Raw genomic sequence first — 14,422 nt, 5'->3', positions numbered from 1 at the left:
GCTTTTTTAAAAATCCAAAATCCACAGAAGATTCCCCTTTCCCACATTTTGTGCATCGAAGGGAAGTATTTTTTTTTTTTAAGAAAGGAAAAGGAACAAAACAGGAAACTAATCATGTTCAGTAGATGACTAGAATGAAGGCTATTACGATAGCGAGAGTAACAGTGTGAATGAACTGTGACTCCATCAAATGGGTGCACCTGCACTGCAGCCACACAGGCCCTCAGGGACTACACATCTGCCTTCCAATTCTTCCCACCAGTCTACTCTAATTTGTAAATTACCTCGGTCCTGATTTCTTGGTTTTTGTCCCATTGATATTTCCTATAGCTGCCTTATTTTTTTGTATAATCAATGAAATATATGTTATATACATATATATATATTTGTATATATAAATCAAAAGAATCACATTCATTCCTACCTTGGACACAAAGAGGGAGCTACCAACTGACTATTGTCAAGCATTCATTAATAATCAATAAGATGAGGTACCTTAAATACTCACTGAGATACCTGAGGCCAGAAATTGTCATACTGGCCTTATAACCATAACACAGCAAGAATATTAGTAGTTTGCTGAATGAACTAGAAAGAATGTAATCCAGACATCCAAATTGAAAGTTCAAAATCAGTGGTTCCAGGTTTCATATTAGTTTGGGTTAATCACACAAACCAGGACAAATTTCCTTCTACTTATTTTCCGCAATGCAATATTTTCACTTAAGTCTGATGGTCTGAGATCCTTGTGTAGTATTTCAACAGACACCAAATCAACAATTTAAATTTATATGAATTGGTATAATACTTGCAGGGTTGAAGATATTTAAATTTTTTACACCAAAGAAAGTTATAGTTTTATATTTCTTCTGCTATACATGGTCTTAAAAACAAGTACTTAGTAAAGATGATACACAGACGCAGGAAGCTAATGGAGCAATATAAAGTGAAAAGGTTGGGTCCCTAAGGGAAGGAAGCACAAGATGAAATTTCAGTACTAGAAAAAGTGGTTGTTGTTTTGTGAGAAAAATCCTAAGTTCTATCTTATAATGGATTGTTATATTATTTTTCTAAACCTGAATACAGCTCTTCCTCTTGTGCAAGTTGGGTATCATTAGAATAAAGCTATGAGAGACTCATAAAAGAGGAGAAATCTCTTTAATATTTCCTTTACTAGCCTTGAGAGACTGGAAGTATGCTATAGGTCTTCAATGTTTTCTTTCGTTTTTTCTGGATTAAATGAAAATACTTTCAAGATGTAAAATACACAGTTTGTTATTTTCTGCTGTATAAAACAGTGGAACATTAAAAGGCTTTAAAATACCAGGTCTTTTTGGATATTCCAAAGTGTGTCCGCACTCTTCTTAAAAAGGGCCTCCTCCTCAGAACTCAAGTTAAGTTTCACAATATCGGAGATACCATTTTGGCTCAAGATGCAAGGGATACTGAGAAAAATTTCTTCTTGTATTCCATAAAAGCCCTAAAAAGCAAAATTAGATTATTGTTCAGTAACCTGATATGGAAAAGCAGCTATGGAAGAGAGCTGCAGAATAAGAGTATACTGGAGAGACAATGAAGCACAACAAGAATCCCTCAGAGGTGGCTAAGTGACTGTCAACACCACCAAGAGCATCATGTTCTGTGACATTGGAACTTGTGTTCAGCAACATGGAAAATGTGCCAGAGCCTCAAAGTGACCAAGAAAGGCACTGTCTACTTTACCTCTTGCTGGGCCATCCTTCCATCTAAGGGAAAGGATGCCATGCAGTCATTCATGATGTCATTTTAGCTGATAAAGAACTGTCAGATCAAGCAGTCTATATTTGGTATCAACTATATCAAGAGAACAGTGGATTCGGAAGCAGGAAGTGGTGGAGAAGGCCCTGTCTTGTATAAATTGACCTTTATATGAGGGAGTACCAGAGTTTAGACAATGGATGCTGCAGGTGGCTTTGTAAGTCTCCAGAGGTGAAGCCTCCAATAGAACCTATGGGTGTGGGTGCTCTCTCGTGCCTAGCAGAGCCTGCACCAATGGCCAGTGGAAGTGTACCCGTCCTGCTGGCTGCCTCTAGCCATTGCCCTCACCTCACTTCTATCCTGAACCTTCCATAATGTACAGGACCCAAGAAATAGGTACAGTCACTGCCCTATCCTGGGCTTACTGAATCTCTGGCTAAGAGCTTTAATGTTCCCTCCATGCCTGCACCTGAATCCAGGGCTACAGAAGCAGCTGCCAGAGACAGTCTACAAAAACCTGCACAACCCACACAATGCCTGCATGCCCATACACAAGCCTTGCCCTCTTCCTACTAGCCCTAGAAGATAAGACGACCCAGTAGACTCCTCATTTCTCCCTGCCTCTCTCCACTTATTGTTCTTCCCTAACCCACCCTTTGGGGTTGAGTAGAGGACTGAAGGAAGTGAGGTCTTGTTCTTTCTCCAGGTCTGATTATAAACAGCAGACACTAGCATTCAGGGAAGGGAGAAGGCCCCTGACTCTAGAGTGGTGCCACCCAGCTTCCCACAATAGCTTAGAGCCCAGGGGCACTTCTCAGCCAAGCTTCCCTCTCACCATCTCTGGGGCTCTCCTCAGGAGCTCAGGATATACCCCTTGTTCCTGTTTTGCTCTAGACACCCGCAGAGGGACTCTCCAGCCACCTCCTCCACTGAAGTCAGCTCCCTCATTTTGGCAGCCACTGTGTAGTCAACCTCATGAGCTCCATCAGACCAACCACCTGTCCTCCTCTGAGGGCCCCCTGCCAGGCTGTACTCACATTCATTCCACTCTGGTGGGGGCCTAGCCATAGAGGGCACTGCCCCACCAGACTGTCAGCCCACATCCCATTCCCAGCCAGGCACCAGCTCCAGTTAAAACTCACCTTCCCTTCCTTTCCCTTTCCTCGGTCATTCTGTTGCCATCTCTGTGTAACTTTTGAAGTTTTAACATGAGCTTCCAGGGTGGTAACAACAAGGTCACTGTGGCAGGGGAAGGAAGCCCTCTGCAACACTGTCTGTGTTCCGGGAATTTGTTTCCGTCTACTTTCTCTGTCACTCTTCCTTCTAGAAGGGGATTCTCTGACTAGAGCTGGATGATTCATGTCCATCCCATCATTACCATTTGGGGGTCTTCTGGGTGGGCTAAAAACAAGGGCCCTGACCCCTGGGGCCTGGCCCAGCCCTGTATGCTGACCATGACCTGCTGCCATGCCCTCCTGCCCTCTTCCTTTCAGTGGCCTGACGCTGCTTGCTTTTCCCTTCACCATGCACCCCCCTTTGCTCCCTTTGCTTTCTCCGCATTTCAACAACTGACGTTTTTTTCAGACCCTCAAGTGTTCTCTACTTATATCTACCTCAGACTCTTGCACATGTGTTCCCTCTTGCTTGGAATATTAGTCCAGCTTTCCAAATTAACTGCTACTTGCTCTGGCTGGTGTGACTCAGTGGATTTAGTGCAGGCCTGGGAATCAAAAGGTCACCAGTTCAATTCCCAGTCAGGACACATGCCTGGGATTATGGACCAGGATTCCAGTTGGGGGTGTGTGAGAGGCAACCAGTCAATGTGTCTCTCACAAATCAGTGTTTCATTCTCTCTCTTTCTCCCTCCCTTCCACTCTCTTTAACACTAAATAAGTAAAATCTTTAAAAAACCACTACTCATTACTTGGATTAGGTAACGTTTTACTTCCTCAGGAAGACTTCTCAAAACACCACAAATGCCTCCTTCCCAAAGCACTTAAAATCTCTTCTTGTATACTCTTAGCAGTTTTTAGTTTTTTCATCATAGTGCTTAGCATATTTTGTTATGTTTTCTTTGTCATTATTTTTTTAACTTATATGATGTCAAGGTCTGTTTTTTTGTTCAAAATTATATACTCAATATCCTGTATAATGCCCAGAACATAGTAAGAACTCAACAAGTATTAAAGACAATAAATAAAGATCAATTTAAGCCTACCTTAGCCATAGTGGAAACTGAATGCACTCTGCTAAGATTTTTCACCATTGATCCTACTAGATCAGTCACAGATAGGCCAATAGCCCAAGAAGTGTACCCCTTCAGCCTGAGAACCTCATAGCCACTACAGTTGCAGAAAGTAAGAAAACCAAATTAATGAGGAGTCAACTTAGAAAATATATTTCAAGCATCCATTTTGAAGCAATCTACATGTCAAGGCTACTCCATTAACATTTTCTCAAAGGTTTCCTCCAGAAATTATTTATAAATAACCCATATAGGTTTCTCTTTTCATTATATTTTATTGATTATGCTATTATAATTGTCCTGATCTTTTCCCCTTTGTCCCCTCTCCACCCAGCAACCCCCACTCCTTCAGGCAATCCCCACACCATTGTTCATGCCCATAAATCATGCATATGGTCTCTGGCTACTCTATTTCCTATATTGTACTTTACATCCCCATGGCTATTCTGTGACTACCTATTGGTACTTCTATCCCCCCACCTCTTCACCCATTTCCCCTACACCCCCTTATCATCTGTCAACCATCAAAATTCTCTCTATATCCATGATTCTGTCTCTGTTCTTGTTGTTCCCTTAGATTTTTAGATTCAATTGTTGACAAATTTGTATTGTTTGCCATTTTATTGTTCATAGTTTTGATCTTTTTTTCTTAAACAAGTCCCTTTAACATTTCATAATGGTGTGGTTTTAGTTGCTTATTGTCTTTGAAGCTCTTAATCCGCCCTTCAGTTCTAAATGATAGCTTTGCTGGGTTAAAGCAGTCTTGGCTGTAGGTCCCTGCTTTTCATGCCTTTGAATATTTCTTGCCAATCTCCTCTAGCCTGCAAAGTTTCTTTTGAGAAATCAGCTGAGAGTCTTATGGGAACTCCTCTGTAGGTGACTAACTGCTTTTCTCTTGCTGCTTTTAAGAATCTCTCTTTATCTTTAACCTTTGGCATTTTACTTATGATATGTCTTGGAGTGGGCCTCTTTGCATACATCTTATTTGGGACTCTCTGTGGTTCCTGGAATTGCATGCCTGTTTCCTTCACCAAAGTGGAGAAGTTTTCTTTCATTATTTTTTCAAATGGATTTCCAATTTCTTGCTGTTTCTCCTCTCCTTTTGGCACCCCTATGGTGTGAATGTTGGACTTATTGAAGTTGTCCCAGAGGCTGCTTATACTATCCTCACTTTTTTGGATTCTTTTTTCTTCTTGTTGCTCTGACTGGTTTGTTTTTTGTGTATTTTGTTTTGTTTTGTTTTTGTTGTTTTGTTGTTGTTTTTGTTGTTTTGCTTTTTGGTTTTTTGTGGGGTTTTTTGCTTCCTTATGTTCCAAATCATTGATTTGATTCTTGGTTGCATCCATTCTACTGTTGATTCCCTGTAAACTGTTCTTTATTTCCATTAGTGTATCCTTCATTACTGACTGGACCCCAACCCCGGGAGGCTGTGGAGGTCCTCACTAAGTTCCTTGAGCATCCTTATAACCAGTGTTTTGAGTTCTGCATCTGATAGATTGCTTATCTCCCTTTCATTAAGCTCTTTTTCTGGAGTTTTGATCTATTCTTTCACTTGGGCCATGTTTCTTTGTCTCCTCATTTTGGCAGCCTCCCTGTATTTATTTCTGTGTATTAGGTAGAGCTGCTCTGACTCCCTGTCTTAGTAGTACAGCCTAATGTAGATGTCCTACAAGTGCCCCTATCACTCAAGCTGGGTACTTGCGGTGCACCCTTTGTATGGGCTGAGTACACACTCCTCTTGTAGTTGAGCATTGAGTGCTGTTGACAGGTTAATGGTAGGAATTTACCCAGGCTAGTCAGTTGCAAGGACTGGATATGACCACTTACCACCAACCTGTGCCCTCTGTGGAGGATCAGCTATGCAGGGGCAGGGTGGTGGTGCTCCAGTGTGGTCTATAGTTGTCCACTTGCTGTGCTGGCCCTGGAGTTCTCAGGTGGTGCAGGCCAAAGTCAGCCCTCACCTGTCTTCTTTCCAGGGCCACCCTGCCTGAGCTATAAAGCAATGAGATGGCTGCTATTTGTGCTAGCCTTGGAGATTCCTATGTAAAGCCAAGCTGTGACTCTAGGCTAACTACTGCAAGTGCTGGGTCTGGGGCTCACTGATGCCAGTTGTTGCTTGTTTGAGAGGATTCAGGAGTTGTGAAGCATGAGCCAAAACCAGCCATTCATATAAAAAAGCAGCTTGGGTGGGTCCCAAAGTTGGATGGAGTCAAGTCTCTGGGGATCTCCAAGGCCAAACAGTATTAGTCAGGTTGATGGAGTCTCAGATATGGCATAAGCTTGCTGACTCAATCTGGATGGATGTGGTTTCTTTATTCCATAGTTGTCAGACTTCCATTTAACTTGATTTCTGACAGTTCTGAGTGGTCATTTTTCTACATATTAGTTGTAATTTTGATGTGGTTGTGCAAAGAGGTGAGCCATGTCTGCCTGTGCCATCATATTTACTGAAAGTCCCATACTTTTTAAAAAAATAAGTACAGAGGGTATAGTATAGTAAATATATAAACTAGTTACACAGTCATTTATATCATTATCACTTTTTATGTACTAAACAAAATTATATGTGCTGTACTTTTATATGACTGGCAGTACAGTAGGTTTGTTTATACCAGAACCACCACAAACACATGTATAGTCTTGTGCTATGACCTTACAAGGCTATGATGTCTTTAGGGGATAGGAATTTTTCAGTTCAGTATGGAACCAACAGTGGTCCCATAAAATGATAATACTCTAATACTGTGTTTTCTGTCCATATCCTTTTTTAAAAAGTATTTTATCTATTTATTTTTAGAGAGAGAGGGAGGGAGGGAGAAATAGAGGGAGAAAAACATTAATGTGTGGTTGCCTCTCACATGTTCCCCACTGGGGAACTGGCCTGCAACTCAGGCATGTGCCCTGAGAATTGAACCAGTGACCCTTTGCATCTCAGGCCAGCATTCAGTCTATTGAGCTACACAAGCCAGGGCTGTCTACATCCTTTCATCAAGTTTAATAAACTTAATGCTAGATTAAAGCATGTAATGTCTCCTTAATTTGACAGTCTGAACTTCAAACCACTATTGATAACCATGTACTTTGTCTTATTTTTAAAATTGTGGTAAAACTGGTCATTTTAGCCCTGCAGGGTAGCTCAGTTGGTTATAGCATCATCCCAATGAGCCCAAATTGGGGGTTTGATCCCCTGACAGGGCACATAGAAGAATCAACCAATGAATGCATAAATAAGTGGAATGGTAAATCAATGTTCTTTTTTCTTGTACTTCTCTACTCCCCCCCCATCTCTCTCTCCCTCTCTCTCTCTCTTTCTCTCTCTCAAATCAATAATTTTTAAAAATTGGACATTATAACCATTTTAAGTATATAATTCAATGGCATTAAATACACAAACACTGTCATACAACTATTACCACCATCCTCTCCAGAACTTTGTTACCATCCCAGACTAAAACACTGTACCCATTAAAGTGATTGTGTGATATTATGTTCAGAAAATAACTTTTTTTAAACTCAAGGACATTTAGAAAATAAAAACTTATCCAAAATAACTTTCCACTATATTTTAGTCTCTGCCCTAATTCTTATACATTTCTGTAGGGTTGTTATCCTATACACACTACATTACACTTGAGCTTTTGTAAATTTAATGCTCCAGTCTAGAATATCCAAAAGTGATTTTAAAGTTGTGTAACTTTTATTAATATGTAACTTGGCTAAAGCATAACAGAGAATCATTTATGCTGTTAGAGCTAATGTATGCCCGCCAGACACTTCATTTGAAGTAAACATAGTTAACTTCTGATCATCTGCATTAGCTTTACCTTTTTTCTTTTTTCATCAGGTCACTTGATAAACAAACTTCTAGGTGCTGCTCTAAGCATTTAACATGTACTAAATCAATTACTCTTCATAGCAGTCCTCTAAGATGGGCTCTATTATTGGCCCCATTTTAAAAACTTGCAAACTGAGCTTTTAAATTTTTTAATAACTTTCCAATATCACACCACTAATAAATGGTGAAGCCAGAATTCACACCTGGGCAACCTGGTTCCAAAGTGCATGCTCATAACCACTTGCTAAATTACCCTCTAAGTCTAACACATATGAGTTCTTTTAAAGTACATTTTCTTTGTGAAAAATGCCCTCCAAATAAAGCTACATATAATATAAGTCTGAATTCAAGGATTTTCATAAGGTTAGAGTTATTTCTCTTACAAAATGCAAAGATCAACTATGTATTTTTTGTGACCTTTGTTCTTATGTCTAATTATTAATGCATTAAGAACCTGTATGAATACTTTACCCCTGAACAACTTGTTGATGGATATTTTTCCAATTGTCCTGCTCTGAATCAGTTCCTAATTGGGGGTCTAAACTCTTCAGAACAACACCAGCAACATTCACCCCACTCCATAAGGGCACTGAAAGAAATATATCTCAGAATGAATTCTTATTTCTAGTAGAGCATCAGTTGTTTGAGTTTAGTAATTTTTTATTATATTGTATTGTTTATGCAATTACAGTTGTCCCAGATTGTCCTCCTTTACGTCCCTCTACTGAGCCCCAACCCACAACTCCCTCAGGCAATCCCCATACTGTTGTCCAGGTCCATGGATCATGCATATATGTTTTTTGGTTACTCTGTTCCCTATGCTGTACTTTGATCCCCATGACTATTCTATAACAACCAATTTGTACTTCTTAATCCCTTCACCTTTTTCACCTATACCCCTGACCTCCTCCCATTTGGCAACTATCAAAATATTCTCTGCATCTATAAGTCTGTTTCTGTTCTGCTTATTTATTTAGTTTTTTTAGAACCAATTGTTGATAGATATGTATTTTTGCCATTTTATTTTTCATGTTTATCTTAAAGAATATCCTTTAACATTTCATATAATATGGGTTTGGTGGTGATTAACTCTTTTAGCTTTTTCTTGTCTGAGAAGCTCTTTATCTGTCCTTCAATTCTAAATGATACCTTTGCTGGGTAGAAAAATCTTGGTTGTAGTTTTTTGCTCTCAGTAAGTTTGAATAGTTCTTGCCACTCCTTTCTAGCCTGCAAAGTTTCTTTTGAGAAACCAGCTTTCAGTCTTATGAGGGCTTCCTTGTAGGTAACTAACTGCTTTTCTCTTGCTGCTTTTAAGATTCTTTGTCTTTAACCTTTGGCATTTTAACTATGATGACACTGGTTGGTGTGACTCAGTGGATTGAGTGCCAGCCAGCATGCCAAAGATCGCCAGTTCAATTCCCGGTCAGGGAACATTCCTGGGTTGTGGGTCAGGTCCCCAGTCTGGGGTGTATGAGAGGCAACTGGTTGATATTTCTTTCACACACAGGGAGAATGTTTCTCTCCCTCTCTCTGTCACTCCCTTCCTCTCTCTAAAAGTATGTGGGAAGAACACCATTCCACAGAGCTTCTCCCAGCCACCGCTGATGAGAAGTCAGTCATCCTGGACACCAACTTCTTGTTCCAGCGGGAAAGGGGGTGGTGATTCCCTCTAGTGGAGAACGCCCTGAGACCTTCTCCCAAATGGCTTTTATTGGGAATGGTATGTGTAGGGGTATACAGCATACATGCATAGCTCATCAATCAATGTCAAAAGGCTATAGCCATACAAAAACAGGTATTATCTATAGATAACAATTAAAGGAACACAGAGATCTGCCATAGGTCAGGGTCTGTTAGTCATGCTGGCACCAGAGGGTCTTGAAGATGTGTTTCATGAGATAAGGAGTTTACTCCTTATGCCTTGAACTTAAACATCTGGTTTATATCACCAGGGTTATACAAAACAAAGCAGAACAAGCTTCAAAGGATACAATGTATTTATCAGGCCTGATTTCCACAGGAACCCTCTGTGTTACAGTTGGGTCATATCTGCCACCTGTATTACCAGGTTTTCCAGGGGGACTTACTAGCCCCTTTCAGGGCTTTCTCTCATGGGGCTACGGTCTCCAAAACCACACAGAGTGGTCCCCAACCAAAAAAAAAAGAAATAAAAAATTTTAATTATGATGTGTCTTGGTGTGAGACACTTTAGGTTCATCTTGTTTGGGACTTTCTTTGATCCTGGACTTGTACATCTATTTCTTTAATCAAGTTGTCATTATTTTTTCAAAGGTTTCCCATTTCTTACTTTCTCTCTTCTTCTAGCACCCAAGTGATATGAATAATAGTGCATTAGATGTTGTCCCATAGGCTCCTTACATAAGCTCTACTTTTTTTTAGATTCTTTTTTTCTTCTTGCTGTTCTGATTGGTTGTGTTTTGCTTTCTTATATTCCAAATCACTGATTTGATTCTCGGCTTTATCCATTCTTCTTGATTCCCTGTAATTGTTCTTTACTTCAACTAGTGTATCCTTCATTTTTTATTGGATGTTTTTATTTTGTTGAAGTCCTCACTAATTTCCATGAGCATCCTTATAACCACTGTTTTGAATGCTACATCTAGTAGATAACTTGTCTCTATTTTATTTAGTTCTTTTTTTGGACTTTTTTGTTCTTTCATTTAGAACATGTTTGTCTCCTCATTTTGGCAGCCCCCCTGTTTGTTTGTATGTGTTAGGTAAAGCTGCTACATCTCCCAGGCTTGGCAGAGTGGCCTAATGTAGTAGGTGTCCTGTAGGGTTCAATGGCACAACCTCCTTTATTACCTAAGCTGGGTGTTCATGGTGTGCCCACCACGTGGCTATGTATACCCTCCTCATGTAGTAGAGCCTTGACTGCTATTGGTATGTCCAAGACTGTGTTCTGTCCCAGGTCTCACAGCATAAGCTACAGTGATCTGGAGATGGCTACCACTTGTGCTGGCCAGAATTGGCGTGCCCAGGCAAGGCCTTGTGAATCAAGGCCAGCTGCTGCTAATGGCAGGCTTGGGGCAACTTAGCAAGAAGTACAGGCACAATAAGACAGATGCTGTTTATAAGAGAGAATTTAGGGAACTCTGAAGCATGGGCTAAGACAAGCCATCTGTATGGAAAAGCCACTGGAAATAGCTTGGGTGGGCCCTAAAGTTGGGTGGGGCAGGCCTCAGGAAATCACCAGGGTAGGGAAAACAGTGATAGCCAGCTTGATGGAGTCTCAGATGTGGTGCCTGCCTGCCAGCTCTGTGGTTTTGTTGGGGGAATGCTCAGAAAAGGAAAAATGGCCTCTGCCAGCATTTCTGTCTAGGAAAGAGCTACCCTCCAGCTCTCGCCCTGATGCCAGATAATTCATTTCCTCCTCATATGTCTCTGATGCCTTCCAATCTGCTGCATCTTGCAGGAACTCAGAAGGGACAAGTCTAAGTAAGTCTGTGCATGGGCCCTTTAAAAACAACTGCCTGAGACTCCAAAAGTTTATGCCTTTTACAGCCTTGATTCCTGCTGGGTTTTATAGCCAGAAGTTATGCTCCTGGCACTGGAACCCTGGGCTGTGGAATATAGTGTGGGGTAGGACCACTCTCTCCTGAGATATCATTCCTGATTTTTATCTGCCACAAGTGAGTGTTCCATGTCTTCACCCCACCTGCATGTTTTAATGTGCTTGCTTCTTTAATTCAGTAGGTGGTTTCTTCTTTAACTCTGTAGTTGTAAGACTTCCATTCAGCCCTATTTCTGATGGTTCTGGATGATGGTTGTTCTACAGTTTAGTTGCAATTTTCATGTGGTTGTGTGAAGAAGTGAGCTGTGTTTACCTATGCTGCCATCTTGACTGGAAATCCAAATTCAATTCATTAACTTTTTAAAGGATTTATTGATTTATTTTTAGAGTGAGGGGAGAGGAGGGTAAAAGAGAGGGAGAGAAACATCGATGTGTGAAAGAAACATCTATCAGTTGCCTCTCACACACCCCCAAATGGGGACCTGGCCTGCAACGCAGGCATGTGCCCTGATAGGGAATTGAACGAGTGGAACTTTCAGTCCACATGCTTGTGCTCAATCCACTGAACTACACCAGCCAGGGCTAATTTCACTAAGTTTTGAATGAACTGAGATTACTACCTTATACCATATATATAAATACATTTCAAATGAACAAAAAGGGAAATTAAAAATAAAATAATGTGTTAGAGAAATATGTAGTAGAATTTATTTATAATTATGTGATAATAGGAAGCATTTTAAAGTAAGTTACAAGTACAGAATCCACAAAGAAAAGAATGGTTAAAAAGATAAAAAATTACAAGCAAAGGCCCTGGCTGGTGTAGCTCAGTGGATTGAGCACAGGCTGCGAACCAAAGTGTCGCAGGTTCGATTCCCAGTCAGGGTACACGCCTGGGTTGCAGGCCATGACCCCCAGCAACCGCACATTGATGTTTCTCTCTCTCTCTCTCTTTTTCCCTCCCTTCCTCTCTAAAAATAAATAAATAAAATCTAAAAAAAAACTTGAATGGTGTTAATGATATCTTTAAAAAAATTACAAGCAAAGAGGGTGAAGAACAACAAATTAGCACCATACTTCTCAACAGAATCAAAGAGATGAGGGGAATAACTGTCAACCTAGAACCTCATATCCAATTAAACTGTCATTCAAGAATGAGGTGAAGTCCCTGGCCAGGTAGCTCAGTTAATTAGAGCACTGACCCAATACTCCAACATTTGGGTTCAATCCCTGTTCAGGGCACATACAAAATCAACCAATGAATGCACAAATAAAGTGGAACAACAAATCAAAATTTTTCTCTTTCTCTCTAATTCTCTCTCCCTCCTTCCTTCCCTGTCTCTAAAATCAATAAATAAAAACTTTTAGCCCTGGCTGGCGTAGCTCAGTGGATTGAATGCGGGCTGGGAACCAAAGTATCCCAGGTTTGATTCCCAGCTAGGGTACATTCCTGGGTTGCAGGCCATAACCCCCAGCAACCGCACATTGATGTGCCTCTCTCTCTCTCTCCCTCTCTCTCTCTCTCTCTCTCTCTCTCCCCCGACTTCCCTCCCTAAAAATAAATAAATAAAATCTTTTAAAAAAAAACTTTTAAAAAAAGAATGAGGTGAAGCTAAAACACTTTCACTTAAACAGCACTGACAGGATATACTTCAGAAAGAAAAAAAATGAAGGCGTTAGATGCAAAAAGTAAAGGCAAGCAATAAAATTGGCAAATATATTGATAAATTAAAACAGTAGTATTTCTCTGGTTGGTGTTGCTCAGTGGGTTGGGGGGCAGCCTGTGGACTGAAAGGTTGCTGGTTCAATTCCTGGTCAGGACACATGCCTGGATTGTGGGTCAGGTCCCCCAGTTGGGGGCGTGTGAGAGGCAACTGATCAACATTTCCCTTCCTGTCCTTCTCACCTCTTGTCCCCCTCTCTAAAAAATAAATAAAGTATTTTTTAAAAAACGGTAGTATTGTCTACTCAAAAATGATTATAAAAACAAGATGAACTAGAAAAATGGTTAATATTTGCATATATGACAGAAAGAGGGTGATCAAACTTAAAGCATTCCAAGGTCTTTGCATTATTCCAGAGAACAATAAAGGCACTAATTATTTTGAGGTCAAGTATGATAACTAAAAATGTATAGGTTACCACTTACAAAGTGAGTGTATAATGCAAAGTAATGGAGGAAACTGAAGAAAGTTTAACTGATTCAACAGAAAGCAGAAATAGAGAAAAGAAACAAAAGAAATCTCACTGAACAGAATACTTATATATTCAAATAAATAGCAATCAGAATACACTACTTTGTTTTCAAATAAAATAATAGAATATTAAATGTGAGAAATTAAACATATCTAGGAAAAGTATCTTTAATGACTTTCAGGAGAAAGAGCTGAGTTAAGACAGTAACACAAGCTGACAGGTCAAATTAAGTACTTGTCTAAGTCAATGAAGAAGTATTCATTATCCGATGACCCCTGTGGTAAAAAAAAATACAAAACAAGAAGGGCTCATTAAATGCTTTGGATAAACAAATGAATGACTGAATTACTGGTCTCTGTTTTCAATGGGTTTATTGCCACTGTGGAAAGAAGATTTACACATATGACACAGAAAATATGGTAAGAAGTATATAGTTCTAATTGTGCTGCATAGCTTAAATATTTAAGTTAAAAGAAGAAAAAGGTTGGTGTGGCCTAAGTAACAGTTTAAATGATATATTACATAAATTTATTTATATGAAAAGTCTGAAATAAATCTACAGAGTCAAAAGTAAATTACTGCTTGCTTGGAGTTTGGGTGGGGGGTGAGTTCAGGAGCAGAAGTTTCTGGGGTGATGAAAATGCTCTATAATTAGATCATGCACAAATCTGTGAAGATACTAAAAACCAGTGAACATACAATTTAAATAGGTGAATTTTATGGCACATGAATCACACCTTAATAATGTTCTTTTAAAAAATAACAACAAGCCCTGGCTGGGTAGCTCAGTTGGTTGGACCATCATCCCAATATGCCAAGGTTGTGGGTTCGATCCCTTGTTAGGGTACATACAAGAACCAACCAATAAATGTAT

The 14,422-nt window shown here is 39.9% G+C and overlaps 1 protein-coding gene across 1 annotated transcript in view; it reads right to left on the bottom strand.

Moving 5' to 3' along the window:
• Positions 1 to 429: 429 nt before the first annotated feature.
• LOC114499746 (L-lactate dehydrogenase C chain) overlaps positions 430 to 14,422 on the bottom strand; it is a 37,954-nt gene continuing 23,961 nt past the window's right edge. Inside the window, exons 6-8 of the mRNA XM_028516186.2 lie at positions 8,289 to 8,406; positions 3,956 to 4,079; positions 430 to 1,480 (exon numbers count right to left, since the gene is read on the bottom strand). Of these exons, the coding sequence (XP_028371987.1) occupies positions 1,316 to 1,480; positions 3,956 to 4,079; positions 8,289 to 8,406 (407 nt within the window). The 3' untranslated portion in view covers positions 430 to 1,315. The remainder of the gene's footprint in view (positions 1,481 to 3,955; positions 4,080 to 8,288; positions 8,407 to 14,422) is intronic.

The sequence above is a fragment of the Phyllostomus discolor genome, chromosome 6, assembly GCF_004126475.2.
Source record: "Phyllostomus discolor isolate MPI-MPIP mPhyDis1 chromosome 6, mPhyDis1.pri.v3, whole genome shotgun sequence".
In the NCBI taxonomy this organism is placed as follows: domain Eukaryota; kingdom Metazoa; phylum Chordata; class Mammalia; order Chiroptera; family Phyllostomidae; genus Phyllostomus; species Phyllostomus discolor.
Note: the sequence above shows the minus strand (reverse complement) of the source record. Positions and strands in the feature narration are given on the sequence as shown.